Source organism: Macaca nemestrina, chromosome 9 (assembly GCF_043159975.1).
Source record: "Macaca nemestrina isolate mMacNem1 chromosome 9, mMacNem.hap1, whole genome shotgun sequence".
In the NCBI taxonomy this organism is placed as follows: Eukaryota; Metazoa; Chordata; class Mammalia; order Primates; family Cercopithecidae; genus Macaca; species Macaca nemestrina.
The window spans coordinates 46,002,685-46,018,194 of record NC_092133.1 but is presented as its reverse complement, the minus strand read 5'-3'; the positions used below and the strand labels follow the sequence as shown (position 1 = coordinate 46,018,194).

Below are 15,510 nucleotides of genomic sequence, written 5' to 3'. Positions count from 1 at the left end.
GGTGAGGTGGGTGGATCACCTGAGGTCAGGAGTTCGAGACCAGCCTGGCCAACATAGTGAAACTCAGTCTCTACTAAAAATACAAAAATTAGTTGGGCATGGTGGTGCACGTCTTGTAACCCTAGCTACTTGGGAGGCTGAAGCAGGAGAATTGCTTGAACCTGGAAGGTGGAGGTTGCAGTGAGCCGAGATCGCACCACGGTACTCCAGCCTGGGCAACAGCGAGACTCCGTCTCAAAAAAAAAAAAAAAAAAAGAGAAAATACTAAAGTTAAAAAAACAAAAAGAACACTGTTAACTATTCCATGAGATATAAGTGATTCATTTAAAAAAAAAGAAAAAAAAAAAAAAGGAAAATGGTTCTAGGATGTTTATTTCCAGCAATCTGGCTGAAAAAACAAACATGCCAGATTAACTTCTTTTTAACCTTCTTTTAAACCACTGAGCTGACAAGAAAGCATGGAATATTCAGAGGCCAAAAAATAAATGAAAACTGGGAACCTAAAGAGGAAAATTGAAAAATAAAGCTCTTTCTCTTTGGTCACATAACAAGGGAACAAGTTATGGTTTCACAGCCATATAGAAGGAAGAGACAAAGCCTAGGATACAAGTCTGTCTTGTATAAAATTGGGATCCTAAAGATAGGCTTAGGTGACAAGAAGTGAGAAAGTGTTGTCAGTTTCAGCTACTAATGAACTCTGTCAAATGAAAATCAGGGAAGTGACTAAGAATTGAGAGTAAAGACTATAAGGAATTACAGTAAAAGTCAAGTAAGAGTCAAGGAAAAGAGAAAGAACAGTTTTTTAAAAAATGTACACAATACCCACAGACACTAGTCACTTCCTCTCCTTAGCACTGTAGGTTCTGAAAATTCCAAGGACAGGCTTTACTCTGGTGTTTTCTCTTCTGTTGCGTCTGTTTCGGGCATTTAGTCAATCTACTAATGTTTTGGTAAACATGAAGTCCTCAAATTGGATAAAGTTTATACAAAACATATTCTTTTGGATCCTTATCACTTAGTCATAAGTGTACATAATTATGAAAAAAAGTTTGTACAAAAGCATAAGAAGTAGTCCAGCAAATTTTCTATTAAGAACAAAAAAACCAACACAAGTTGAGGGCAGATTTTATTCAAATACCTGGCAGCTGTGATCAGTATCCAATCCATCCCAGAGACTCATAAACTGAGCTTTCATCATGGCTGTAGCTTCATGGTCAGAACTTGAACGGTTTCGTAGAAAGGAGTCTAGAAGCAAAAGGTCCTTAACCTTAGAAATTAAGAATAATCTAGAAGTAAAAGGTCCTTAACCTTAGAAATTAAGAATTAATTATTTACCCCCCCCTTTTTTTTTTTTGAGACAGGGTCTCACTCTGTTGCCCAGGCTGGGGTGCAATGGCGCAATTACAGCACACTGCAACCTCAAACTCCCAGACTTAAGTGATACTCCTGCCTCAGCCTCTCGAGTAGCTAGCACTACAGGTACGTGCCACCATGCCTAGCTAACTTTTTTTATTTTCTGTAGAGACAGGTCTCACTATGTTGCCAAGGCTGGTCTTGAACTCCTGGCCTCAAGTGATTCTCCTGCCTCGGCCTCTTAAAGTGCTGGGATTACAGGCATAAGCCCCCATGCTTAGCCTTATTTTATTTACTCTTTATGTAATTTCAAATGTTCCTAACACACGGAAATGAAAAACGTTTGAGATGATGGGTATTCTAATTACCCTGATCCGATCACTATATACTGTAGTGATCATTGAAATGTCACTCTGTACCCCATAAATATGTGTAATTATGTCAATTAAGAAAAATGAATATAAAAGAAAAAATTGTTTTAAAGCTGAAAACTTTATGAAAGATTACAAAGAAATTGGGCTACGTGTTTTAGACATTATTCTGATACAATAAACTTGGTAAATTATTAGGCAAATTAAAACACGATCATTCATAATTTTCGTTTCTTCTCTAAAAATACATTCATGACAACATACGTAAGAAAAATGAAGGATCTAGTACTGAGAGGCTGGAAGAGTTATGTGGAATCTCAGAGGAAAGCCTGTGCATTTTGCCTCTTAACTTTCTAGGTCACCTGAACCCACTGTGTTCTTAGTTATAGGGTCGCATACTTTTTTCTCATGCAGTTTCCTGGTAATAAACAAAAACGACACGGAAAAATGCGTAAAACACTATTAAGCAGAAAAATGTAGGACAGAAAATGATTTAAAACATATATGCTGGAATGCACATACATATGTTATACATGGTAAAAAAGCTTTTATGGAAATATACAAAAATGCTAATTACGTTGTGTTATAGCTCAGGGATGGATTTAAGGAGAAGTTTAACATCTCTTTTATTTTCTGTCTTCCAAATTATCTACAATGAACACGAAATGATTTTTTTTTAAAAAGGGGAAAACAATTTTCTTTTATAAGATTGAAAGGTGCTATTTTTTTTAAAAAAGTAAATGCACATCTGACAAATGGTGCTGGAGCAACTGGACTCATAAGCAAAAAAATTGACACAGACTTTGTAGTTTTCACAAAAATTAACACAAAATGGATCACAAATGTGCATGTAGAACACAAAATTCTAAAACTTCTAGGAAATAATATGGAAGAAAATCTAGGTGACCTTGGACTTGGTGATTAATTTTTATATGTAACACCAAAAGCATGATCCATCAAAAATAAATGTGTAAGTTGAACTTAAAATTCCTGGCTGGGCACAGTGGCTCACACCTGTAATCCCAGCACTTTGGGAGGCCGAGGCAGGTGGATCACTTAAAGTCAGAAGTTTGAGACCAGCCTGACCAATATGGTGAAACCTCATCTCTATTAAAAATACAAAATTGGCTGGGCATGGTGGCAAATGCCAGGAATCCCAGCTACTTGGGAGACTGAGGCAGGAGAATCACTTGAATCCAGGAGACAGAGATTGCAGTAAGCTGAGATCACACCACTGCACTCCAGCCTGGGCAACAAGAGTGAAACTCTGTCTCAAAAAAATATATAAAATAAACAAAATAAAATAAAACAAAATAAAATAAAAATAAAAATAAAATAAAATTCCTGCTATGTGAAAGATACTGCTAAGGAAATGAAATGACAAGTCACAGACTGGCAAAAAATATTTGCAAACACATACCTGGTAGAGGACTTGGACCCAAAATATAAAAAGAATTCTTAAAAGTTCAACAATAAGATAATAACATAATTGTTGTTCCCAATACAAATAAATGATACATCTTTGAGGTGATAGATATTCCAATTAGCCTGATTTACTCATTGCATAGGTACCTCATACATATGTACAATTATTATGTACCAATTAAGAAATTAAAAAGTCAGACAATAAAAAATATTAGTTGTTTTAAAATGGGCAAAAGATTTGAACAGACACCTCAACAAAGATACACAGATGACAAATAAGCATATGAAACAATGCTCAACATCATGTCATTACGAAAATACAAATTTAAAAAATGGTAAACTATTAGATACCTATATACCTATTACAATAGCTAAAATCCCCCAAATTAATAAAACCCAATGCTAGAGAAGATGTATAGCAACAGAAACCTCAGTTATTGCTGGTGGAAATGCAAAATGGTACAGCCCCTTTGGAAGACCGCTTGCTAGTTTCTTACAAAGCTAAACATTATTTTACCATATGATCCAGCTGTTGTACTCCTAGGTATTCTACCCAATTGAGATGCAACCTGTTTCCACAGGAAAACCTACACATGATGCTGTCAGCAGCATTACTCCTAACTGCCCAAAACAAGGTGTCATTTAATAGATGAATGAAAAAACTAACTGTGGTTCATCTACATAATAGAATATTATTTAGCAATAAAAATAAGCTATCAAATCATGAAAAGATGTGGAGGAAACTTAAATGCATATTGCGAAGGGAAAGAAGTCAGTCTGAAAAGATTATATATTGTATGATTCCAACTATAACATTACAGAAAAGGTACAACCATAGAGACAGTAAAAAAGATCAGCAGATGCCAGCAGTTTGGGACGAAAAGGGAAGGACAAATATTTGATACTATTGTGTATGAGACTGTAATGATAAATAAAAAACATTATGCTTTGTCAAAGCCCAAAGAACTGTACAACACAAAGAATGAACCTTAAACCATGGACTTTGGTTAACTATAATGTATCAATACTAGTTCATTAATAAATGTCTTATGCTAGTATTAATACTAGGAGAAACTATATATCTGGGGGGCATATAGGAACTCTCTATATGATTTCTGCTCAATTCTGCAAACTTAAAACCATTATTAAAAAGAAACACTATTAATGTATTTTAGAAAAGGTTAATGAAGATATGAGGTTGCAAGAAACAAAGAAAAAAAATCCCAGAGTTCAGAAAAAAGTGGAACTGAACATAAGAGTTGGAAAACCTTGACGTGATTATGCCACTGTGTGTTTGTAAACACAGCAGGTATGCATATAGACATACATAGCATCAAAAGGTTCTGCTTTGTTGTTAACATCCACATACAGGCTGAAGCCAAGATGCTTGGAAGGATTAACACTCACAGAAAGGGTAGACAAGAAAAAAAAAATTCTGCTCATCACTGTACAAGGAAACTTGTCCATCTTTGCCTGGGTTCTGAGGGATAAAATGTCCTCCTTACACATAAAAAACTAGGACCATGGGGAGTCTCTTTCAGGTATGAAGTCTAAATTTGTACCACCATTCAGTCCGGGAACACACAAACTGAGGAATTATCTAAAATTGGTTTTGAACCATCAGACCCCTGAAGTTCTAAGCAGAGGACAGAAAAAGTATTCTAGATCTTCTTAGGCAACAAATAATTCTCATATAAAAACAAGCCTAAAGCCATCTAATGTTACAAATGACACAAGGAAACAAACCACTATATAAAAAAAGAGTCAATATAAAGTAAAATTAGAATTTCAGAAAAGAGCAATTCAAAAACTGTACAAAAATAATATGCTTAAAATTCTAAAGATATAAAAGGGATTGAAATTCTAAAAGAGCAAGCTACAATAAAAAAGGGAAACATTTTATAAAGAACCAAACAGAACTTCTAAAGTTCAAATATAATAAACAAAAAACAAACCCAATGGTTGAAAGATTAAATATAGCCAAGGAAAGAACTGCTTTTTATAACCTACTCAAAAATTGAACTATTTTTAAGTTGTACCATTATTTTATGTACCAACAAGAAACTTAAAATGCTGCCAACTCAATTGTAACATGCTCTCCCAATTCTGAAGATGCTAAAATGTAAAAAAAAAAAAAAAAAGTATGTTTTAGAATTGATTAAATATAGTACACAACTAAATGACAAACTGTAGAAATGACTCAAAATGAAAGAGATTAAGAATTTTTTTTTTTTGAAGATGGGGTCTTGCTCTGTTGCCCAGGCTGCAGTGCAGTGGCATGACCTTGGCTCACTGAATATCCTCAATCTCCTGGGCTCAAGTGATCCTCTCACCTCAGCCTCCCAAGTAGCTGGGACTAGAGGCATGCATTACCATACCCGGCTAATTTATGTATTTTTTTGTAGATATGGGGTCTCACGTGTTGTCCAGGTTGGTCTCGAATTACTGGACTCAAGGAAACCTCCTGCCTTGGCCTCTCCAAGTGGTGGGATTACAGATGTGAGCCACCACACCAGGCCTGAGAATTTTTTTTTTTTTTTTTAATGGGAGCATTGCAACATGCAAAGATATACAACGGCTGAGAAATCTTCCAGAATTACTGAAAGTCACACATCCTCAGATAAACCACCGTAAGGCTTAGCAGGCTAAATGAAAATAAATGCAGACCTAGAAGAAAACCATACTTAAATAGCAGAATGACATAAAAATCTAATAGCAACTAGAAAGAAAGGATAGATTACTTACAAATATAGGGCAATAAGGAGAATTCTCAAAAGCAACAAGATTAGAAAGATTAGAATGCAATGGAATTGTAGCTTTAAGATGCTGAAAGTTACTCTGTATCATTTAAGAGAGAAGGTAGAATTAACACATTTTCACACGCAGAAAGAATCTACTCTTTATACAACCTTTGCTGAAAGAACTTTGAAAGACTTCAGTAAAAACAAAGTTAAATCTAGAAAAGACAAGATCAAAGAAGCAATGGTGAGCCAAAAACCTAGCAAACGTGGCACTAAACAAGCAATGCCAGTATAAAACAATATAGAAGGTATAAGAAAAATGAAATGTTTAACAATAACATGTAAGAGATGAGATATTATTATTACCTAAGAGTTCTAAGTTCTCTGTGAATTATTTGGGAGGAGGGTAGAGATTACCTTTGACTTTTAAGTTGATATTCTAAACATTTCACTAAAGTAAAAGAATGTATAACTTCTAAACCTATAGCAAGAAAAAGGGAATAAAGCAAAAAAGTCTACTAGACTGGTAAATTAAAAGCAAAAAATAATATAGCAGAAATAAATCAGCTAGGTGGCATAATCCCTGCACTTTAGGAGGCCGAGGCAGGAGGATCACTTGAGCTCAGAAGTTTGGGGCCAATCTAGGCAACATTGTAAGACCTCATCTCTACAAAAAAATTAAAACATTAGCAGGGCATGGTGCCACACGCCTATATTCTCAGCTACTTGGAAGGCTGAGGTGGGAAGATTACTTGAGCTGGGGAGGTCAAGGCTGCAGAGAGCCATGATTGTGCCACTGCAATCCAGCCTGGGTGACAGAGTGTGAAAAAAAAAATTTTTTTAAAGAAATCTGAATTATCTCAGCTATCATAATAAAATCAAACTAATCACACTTCCCAGTTAAAGGGAAGCTTAGATTACAATTTTTAGAAAATATAGCTAATAGGCCAGGTGTGGTAGATCACACCTGTAATCCCAATGCTTTGGGAGGCCAAGGCGGGGCAGATCACTTGGCCCCAAGAGTTTTAGACCATCCTGGGCAACATGGAGAAACCCTGACTCTACAAAAATTAGTGGGGTGTGGTAGCACACACCTGTGGTCCCAGCTACTCAGGAGGCTGAGGTGGAAGGTTCACTTGAGCCTGGGGAGGTTGAGCTGCAGTGAGCCATAATCATGCCACTGCATTCTAGCCTGGGTAACAGAGTGAGATGCTGTCTTAAAAACAAACAAAAACAAAGACAAAAAACCAGCTATATACTCCTCTGTTCAAGATGCACACCAAAACACCAAAATAACTGGAGTAAACTGATGAGAAAAGATACATAAAGCAAACAGTAACCAAAACAAAGCTATACTATATATCTGTATCTGTTTTTCTCTCAATATGTTTACATAGCCTATCATACTAAATGTAACTACAATAAAATATAATTCAAAAGTACAGTAATAAAGTTATATAAATATATATCCCAATACTAATAATACTGTATAACTATACACATTTATAATATACATACCAGGAACAAAACAAAAATAAATCCATAAAATGTAGCAAGAGTCCATTAATATAAAAGTCATGACATACAGCAAAGGATAGTCTAGTTTGCTGTCTTTTTGGAAAAGAATGAAATTAGATTCCTATCTCATGCTACATATAATTTTTAAAAAGAGAACATTTATGGGGATAGTGAAGGTATTTGTAAACCAGATACAAAAAGTATAAACCACAAAGGAAAAATACTGACTACAGACAACTGTAAAAAAATAAAAAATATCAGAAACAAAGATAAACAAACTAGAAAATAGGTGTAATCATAATAAACATCAACAAAATAAAACTACAAATAACTCCAAAGAAATACTGAGAATTCACAAATAAGAAAACCCAAATGACTAATTGACATGCTAAAAGATGCCCAATGCCCAAATTTACCACCAAGCAGGAAAACATAAATAGGTATAATAACTTTAAAGAACTGGTAATCCTAATGAGGTTGAAGACAAATACATCCACACAACCAAATGATTCAACTTCTAGCTATCTTTCTCGGGCAAACATATATACATGAGAAAACATGTACATGGATGTCCACTGCATACTGTTTGTAACAGAGAAAAGACAGAAAATCCTATCTATCAAGTAAGGAAATATATAGTCTATAGTTCATTCTACAACACAGAAATTATACATAGCATATTATGATGTTGGTTACGTTGTTTTATTAATATGGCCTAATAAATGTTAAAAACTAAGTCTGATTATCTAAATATCTTTAAAAATGGCCTTTAAAAATACTCATATAGAAAACATAGCATACCTATTTCATCTATAAAGATGATGGATGGTTGTAGCTTTATGGCAAGGGAGAAGACAGCAGCAGCCAATTTTTGAGATTCTCCATACCACTTGTCGGTCAGTGTCGAAGGCTGAAGGTTAATAAATCGACAGCCTGCTTCTTTGGCAGTGGCCTTGGCAATCAACGTTTTACCACAGCCTGGAGGCCCATAGAGAAGAACACCTGGAAATGAATATGTTATTTATTGCCGTTAAGGGGATCTTTGCTTTAATTTATATGACAATCAATAGAATATTAACTCTTTCCACAAAAAACTTTCCCAATATTCAATCCTGCTTTTATTTAACCTTGTTTATAGTAGTTAAGACAGGAGAAAGCAAGATGCCATGTTCTAAGTTCAGTGTCAGTTAAGAGCATATATTTGGTGATGACAGCATCCTGTGCCCTCTCCCTTCACGAAAAGGTTCAGTTTAAATGCTCACCTTGACATCCAAATTCATACCACTTTATTAACAGTTGATAAGCAAAATCATCTAAGGCCCTCCACCTTCACAAGCAAACAAAGCACCACAGTGCTTTGATATTAGCCTACAGAAGGTAAACAACTTCAAAACAGATTGTGGCAAACACTGTTTTGCTGTTGCTCACAGATTAAGTTTTAGCCAAAGGACATGCGCCTTTTTCCAAACTGATAATCTTTTCCTAAAAGAAACAGAAATTACCAGTCACTCCTGTTTTAATTTCCAAAGAATAAAACTATATTATTAACCTGTGGTCTCCATTAACAGCATTTTGCTGCTAAATACAATTTAAGGTGACACTTGAACATTTTGGGAACCACCACCAACTGTTTCTCAACTAAAATGAGATAGCATTTTCTAAATTTAATAATATTAAATATATAATACTAAAATTATAATTTTACTAAATTACTAAATTCAGTACTACATGATTTGGTACCTAAACTTAGTACTACAATGGTTATGAAAATAAACCATCTACAGACAGCCCTAACAAAAACTGTAATAGGCAGACCTCTCAAAATACTTGCTTAATTAAAAACTCAACTTTTCCTATGAAACAGTATTTTTAAAAATGCCATCTATATAGATGGCATGCTAGGGTAAACTGGAAGCAATCTGGAGGAGTCCAAAATTTTCTTATATATAATAAAAATAAAATTCAAAATGAGAAGAAAAATAATTTTGTATGAAATTCCCCAAAAATATCTCCATTTTTTTAAAAAAAGAAGAAATCTGCACTTGATTCCATAACTCTAGCAATTTTATTTTTCACATCAAACACTTCAAAATAATGTTCAAGCTCTTCCTCAAGCATACATAGAATTTTCTACTGGTCTTCATAATTCTTGAAGATTCAAGTTCTAACAGCAACTAATCCAAGTTTAATCATACTAAACTTTTCCAAAGCTGATGTTTAAATTTAAATCCATAAGCTTTACCAATACATGTTAATTGTATTTTCAAGCATTCTGCAAATTTTAGCTAAGTTCACTTAGGTGCTTAAAATTTGGTTAAGTCAGTTATAATCTGAATCTTCTACTGACACTTTTCTTTTAGATGGCTCATATGAAACAATACAGAATAGTAATCTAAAACCACTTGTTTGCAGATACTTGGAATTATCATTAATTTCATCATTTTGATCACATAATTTAATATAGAATGCATATCCATTAGAAAACTTTTATACACATGTTACTTAAATCTCTGGGTTTTTATACTGTTACACTTAGTACTTTCTTGAAAACTAAATTAAATTTCAGGGTTTTAGAACAAAGTATTTATGCAAAAGCCTCCATATTTTGTTGACTTTGTAGCTACTCTACCACTTCATAAACATATTCCGTGCTTTTAGAATGTTGTGTTTGTTTCAAATTATTCATTTATCACTCGGAATATTTCCTTTCTAGTAGTTCGGTTTTGTTACTTCTTAGCAGGATGAAGTTTTTCCAAATATTCTTCTTCAAGGATTACAATTAGTGTTATTAACTGAGCAGTTACGAGGGTCTGGAGTGCCTAAAGATACAATATGCAAAGAAAGCTTTTGGCTATCCTAACTTTCTGGGGATAGGCTGTAACAAATAACAGGAGCTGTCAATATCCCCTTCTTGACCTATGTAGTAGTTACATAAGTGTTAGCCTTATAGTTATTCAGTAAACTGCTTTATCCCCACTCCTGTGGCTCACGCCTATAATCCCAGCACTTTGGGAGGCTGAGGCGGGCAGATCACAAGGTGAGGAGATTGAGACCATCCTAGGTAATACGGTGAAACCCTGACTCTATTAAAATACAAAAAATTAGCTAGGCATGGTGGTGCACGCCTGTATTCCCAGCTATTCGGGGGGTTGAGTTAGAAGAATCTCTTGAACAGAGTTTGAACAGAGGCAGAGTTTGCAGTGAGCCAAGACTGCGCTATTGCACTCCAGCGTGGGCAACAGAGCGAGACTCCATCTCAAAAAAAAAAAAAGATTACACTAAAATTCACGTTGGCTTGTTTGACACATTACCAGTCAGTCTAGAGAAAACATTATTTAGAGTGGCACCTTTTCTACTTACTTTCCTAAAATGGTCTCCACAGTGATAATATTTATGATGGGTGACAAACGAGTACTGCAAATGAATGTGAGGCATTTGGCTTTAATTACTAGCTTTGCAACCTTTAAATTAGTTCTTTGAGCTTAATCTCATAGTTTTATAACCAATTTCAACAAATAAAAACTGTGTTTATTATCTTATGCTTTATAGAGGCTTAAAAATTTAAATCCCTTTTTAAGATGGATGTATTTGGTAATGGCTTTACTTAGTAAGTGCTACATGCAAATAAAAGATTTAGGAAGAGGCTGGGCATAGTGGCTCACACCTGTAATCCCAACACTTTGGGATGCCAAGGCAGGAGGATAACTTGAGCCCAGGAGTTCAAGACTAGCCTGGGCCACAAAGTGAGACCCTGTCTCTACAAAAAATTAAAACATTAGGCAGACATGGTTGGTACATGCCTTGCAGTTCCAGCTATTCAGGACCGAGAGGCAGGAGGATCATTTGAGCCCAGGAGGCTGCAGCAATGGGCTATGGTTACACCACTGCACTCCAGCCTGGGAGAGACAGTAAGACTCTGTCTCAAAAAAAAAAAGGATAAGGAAGAAAAAAAGTACTGGGACAAACAAATCCAAATTTGAGATAATCCTCATTTGTGACTAATATTCCACCTTAATAGTGACTATTTTTCTTTTTTGGACAACAGTTTATCGGCTTTAATATAAAAATTGTCCAAATGGTGCAAAAATATACATCTATATAAATTAGATCTGCTTAAATATAAAGTACTTGAGAAGAATATGGGTCTTTATAACCTCAGAAAATCTATTTTTAAAATTATTTTTTCCTTAGGTTATTCACATTTTAAAGAATGCACCAAAACATGAAGTATAACATTCACAAATATAATAAAATTTATATACCAAAATAACAATACAGAATTCAGAAAGTTTGCAGAGGAAGCCATATGGTATTCAGATGGATTTTGTTGGAATTTTAACTGTTGTAAATTTTTAAACGTTTGGGGGGAAAATCATTTTTTTTTAATATAACCATCAGTATCTTATGTGTGCCCCAATTTCCCTGTCATCAATTAGTGGCATGATGGTGTGCACTAGCTTCAACTTTATATCTATACACAATAGTTACATATGACCTCATGCACTGCAGAGATACTGCACAGTCACTCTCCAATTATCTTTTTGTAGTCTATGTGAAGCAGTGATCACTTTCAGCTCAGATAGCAATAAACTGTATAACATAAAATTGTCAATAATTCCAACCTAGGTAATCTATTTCCAGTCCCAAAATGGAACAAATAAGGATGCATCTGATTTTACACTCTGATTCTATACACTAATATCCAATTTATGTTGAGGGTCAAAACATAAATTAATGATCTTCAAAAACTGTTTTTCTTGATTAAAAATTGTCCAAAAACATAAAGGTGAAAAAGTTCAAATAGCAAAACTTTATATAATCAGAAAATATTCATGTAACTTTTAAATTGGACAATGCTTTCAAAGAAGAAGCAAATTTACATATAACTTTTGAAGTAGTCCCTCCATAATTTGGTATCCACTCTGCTAACTGGGTCTTGAAGTTGAAGTGAGCCACGATTATGCCACTGCATTTCAACTCGGGTGACAGAGTGAGACCCCATCTCGAAAAGGAAAAGAAAAGAAAAGAAAAGAGAAAAGAAAAGAAAAATATTTGAATGAACAAGAATTACACTTAATGATGCAGTTATGAGCACATTCAATTCTTGTGTTCCAAGACTTTCAAAGTGATTTTGAATAAGCAAACATCTCCATCAAAGTGAAATATTTAATTTCTAGTTCATCTGCAGATCAATATTTCCTGAAAAAGAATCATTACATTCTAAAAATAAGATCGTTGGAGTTGTGAAACAAGAAAAAAATGTCTTGGCTTGAAAACAAAACAAAACAAAAACCTTTTATTATGACTTTGAATTTTTCTTTAATCTTGATTTTCCAAATTTTAATTTACTTGGAAGTAAGAGAAATGAAATTGAAAGAGATTATTTTAACAAGTATTTTAACATGTAAATACAGGGAAAAAGTTTATCTCAATTTCAGATGCTAAAGAATGAGCAATTATTTTAAGAAATTGTTCATCTAGATCTCTGCATATTCTTGAGAATCTTATTTCACAAAAACTAGTTCTACAATGCAGGAAGTTTCAATGTTTTCTAGGATTTTAATGCATTCAGCGAATATATACCTTTACCATACCTTTTGGAGGTTGCAGAAGCCTGGAATTCTCAAACAAATGTTTCTTTTTGATAGGTAAGATGACTGTGTCTTTCAGATCCGTAATGACATCATCTAAACCTGCTATATCACTCCAAGTAACCTGGCAAAAGTTAAGGTCAACATGAATTTTACTACAAATGTACACTCACTAAAGTAAAAAAGAACCCTCCCAAAATAGCAAATGTTAATGTGATAATTTACACATAAATAAGTTAAAATCATATATTAACATGAGTAAAGACTTTTCCAAGCAATAATGAAATAAACTGCTATGAAAATGGAAAAAGGAATTTAATAGTCAACTATCTACTATTAAAAATCTGTAAGTCAGGTACTCAAAAATCTGCAAGGGTCTAATAAGCGAAATTCATTCCACTTATAAGGAGGAAATACTCTGCCATAAGAATATTGAGAACCAGTTGAGACATAATTTAGCACTGGCTAATGGGAAAGAGCTCATCAGGAATGTACCTATTTTATATAGGATGTTGTCAAGCACCACGGAAATTAATTTTAGAAATAAGGTCTTACAAAACATGACTTCTGAATTTTATCCATCAAAAGTAAACCTATGGGCCAGGCGTGGTCACTCATGCTTGTAATCCCAGCACTATGGGAGGCCAAGTGAGCGGATCACTCGAGGTCAGGAGTTCGGGACCAGCCTGGCCAACATGGTGAACCCCGTCTCTACTAAAAATACAAAATAAATAAATAAATAAATAAACCAGGTGTGGTGGTGTGTGCCTGCAGTCCCAGCTACTTGGGAGGCTGAGGCAGGAGAATCGCCTGAAGCCAGGAAGTGGAGGTTGCAGTGAGCCAAGATCACACCTCTGCACTCCAGCCTGCGTGACAGAGTGAGATTCCCTCTCGGGGGAAAAAAAAAAAAAAAGTTTAAATCTATGTTGAAACTTAAGGATGTATCTCTATAAATAAAAACAGGGCATATATATTTTCAAAATAGACAAGAAAAACCTGATTCAACTTGTCCTGAAAGGAATGGCACAGTAAAGGAGCTGGAGTTGGGGCCAATCAGAAGCAATACTTTACAATAGATTCTTTCCTTCATAATGTAAAAAAAAAAAAGATAAAAAGAAAAGGTGCAAACCAGCAGCCAGATCCGAAAAAAAAAATAACTTTCATTGTAACTGCAGCAAAAAACTAAGTCTGCTAGTACAGATTTATTCAGAAATTAACATAGGTAGGGTTCCAAGAAGGTACCATTGTAAATTTATAAATCAAATTCAAATGCAGGCTTAATTCTAGGGTGTGTGCATGTCTCTGTATACACAGATATTAAGACACTGCAGACTTTTATTTTCTAGATTTGGAGATGGGGCTATTTCATTCCATTTATTTATAGCAATATATCATTAATGTATTAGGGAAATATATTCTATTTATAGAATTTATAAATGTATTACTATCATTACAAAATATATAGGATCTTATACATTACATCAAGCTCATCCTCAAAATAATCCTTATGAAGTAGGTAAAGCAGGTTTTATTATCTCTAGATTATACATGAGGGAACTGAGACTCAAAGAGGAAATTATTTGCCAAGGCCATTAACGGAAAACCTGGGATTCAGTATCCTGTGTTATCATACCATATTATGAAAATCTAGGTTTAAACTCCATAAAACAAACATCCACATGACTTAAAGCAGTATGCTTTATATACCACAAAGGCAAATATATAAAAGTTTTACTAAACAAACGTGTACAGAAAAAGAGTTAACAAAGTAAGCCTGAGACTGTTATCCTTTGGGAAGGCATACTTGCAAGACTGGCCCTTGGCTGGCATGTGGGAACTTAGATTTCAGGAGAGTCCCATCATTTCTTGACAAGAACAGCTCACTGTGCCTAAACTGTGCAAACAATATGGTTTATGGTGAAACACCCATTTTCCTTCTGGGAGTCTAGAATTTTGGTACATTTAAGGGAAGAGGGAATCTATATAACCAGCCCCCAATAAATATGTTGAAGACTGAGTCTCCAGTGAGCTTTCCAGGTGACAACATTGCACATGTGTTGTCACAACTTGATGCACTAATTAAGCACTGGGTGACTCCAGTTTGAATCTTGTGCCTGGCTTCCTTTAGACTTCATCCCATGCCACCTTCCCTTTGCTGATTTTGCTTTGTATCTTTTCAGTGTAATAAATCATATACAGGAATACAACTATATGCCAAGTCTTATGATTCAGCCTAGAGAATCAATGAACCCGGCCATGATCTTTAGGACCCCTGACACAAAATGCTAGAACCCACCCCCACCTCCAAAAAAATCTTAAATAAGATTAAAGATACATACATGCATATTAAGAGGGTCTACTAGATGAGCAGCAATACTCATTTCATATTCTGAGAGCTTCACATTTTTCACACCAATTTGCTTCATTAGTTTTTCTGCCTAGAACGAAAAGAACAAACAACCTCCTTTGACTTGATATTTAGATACTGGCACTTCGAAATAGATATATGTG

At 34.6% G+C, this 15,510-nt stretch overlaps 1 protein-coding gene across 5 annotated transcripts in view; it reads right to left on the bottom strand.

Annotated features, from left to right (window-relative positions):
• The window catches only part of LOC105480864 (ATPase family AAA domain containing 1), an 86,833-nt gene that overhangs the window by 22,121 nt on the left and 49,202 nt on the right, over positions 1 to 15,510 (bottom strand). For all 5 annotated transcript variants that reach the window (XR_011607757.1, XM_011740060.3, XM_011740087.3 and 2 more), the window contains exons 3-6: positions 15,339 to 15,437; positions 13,003 to 13,123; positions 8,210 to 8,410; positions 1,139 to 1,245 (exon numbers count right to left, since the gene is read on the bottom strand). Coding sequence is in view for 4 of the 5 variants with exons in the window: in XM_011740060.3 (XP_011738362.1) it covers positions 1,139 to 1,245; positions 8,210 to 8,410; positions 13,003 to 13,123; positions 15,339 to 15,437 (528 nt within the window). In the remaining variant the exon portion in view is untranslated. The remainder of the gene's footprint in view (positions 1 to 1,138; positions 1,246 to 8,209; positions 8,411 to 13,002; positions 13,124 to 15,338; positions 15,438 to 15,510) is intronic.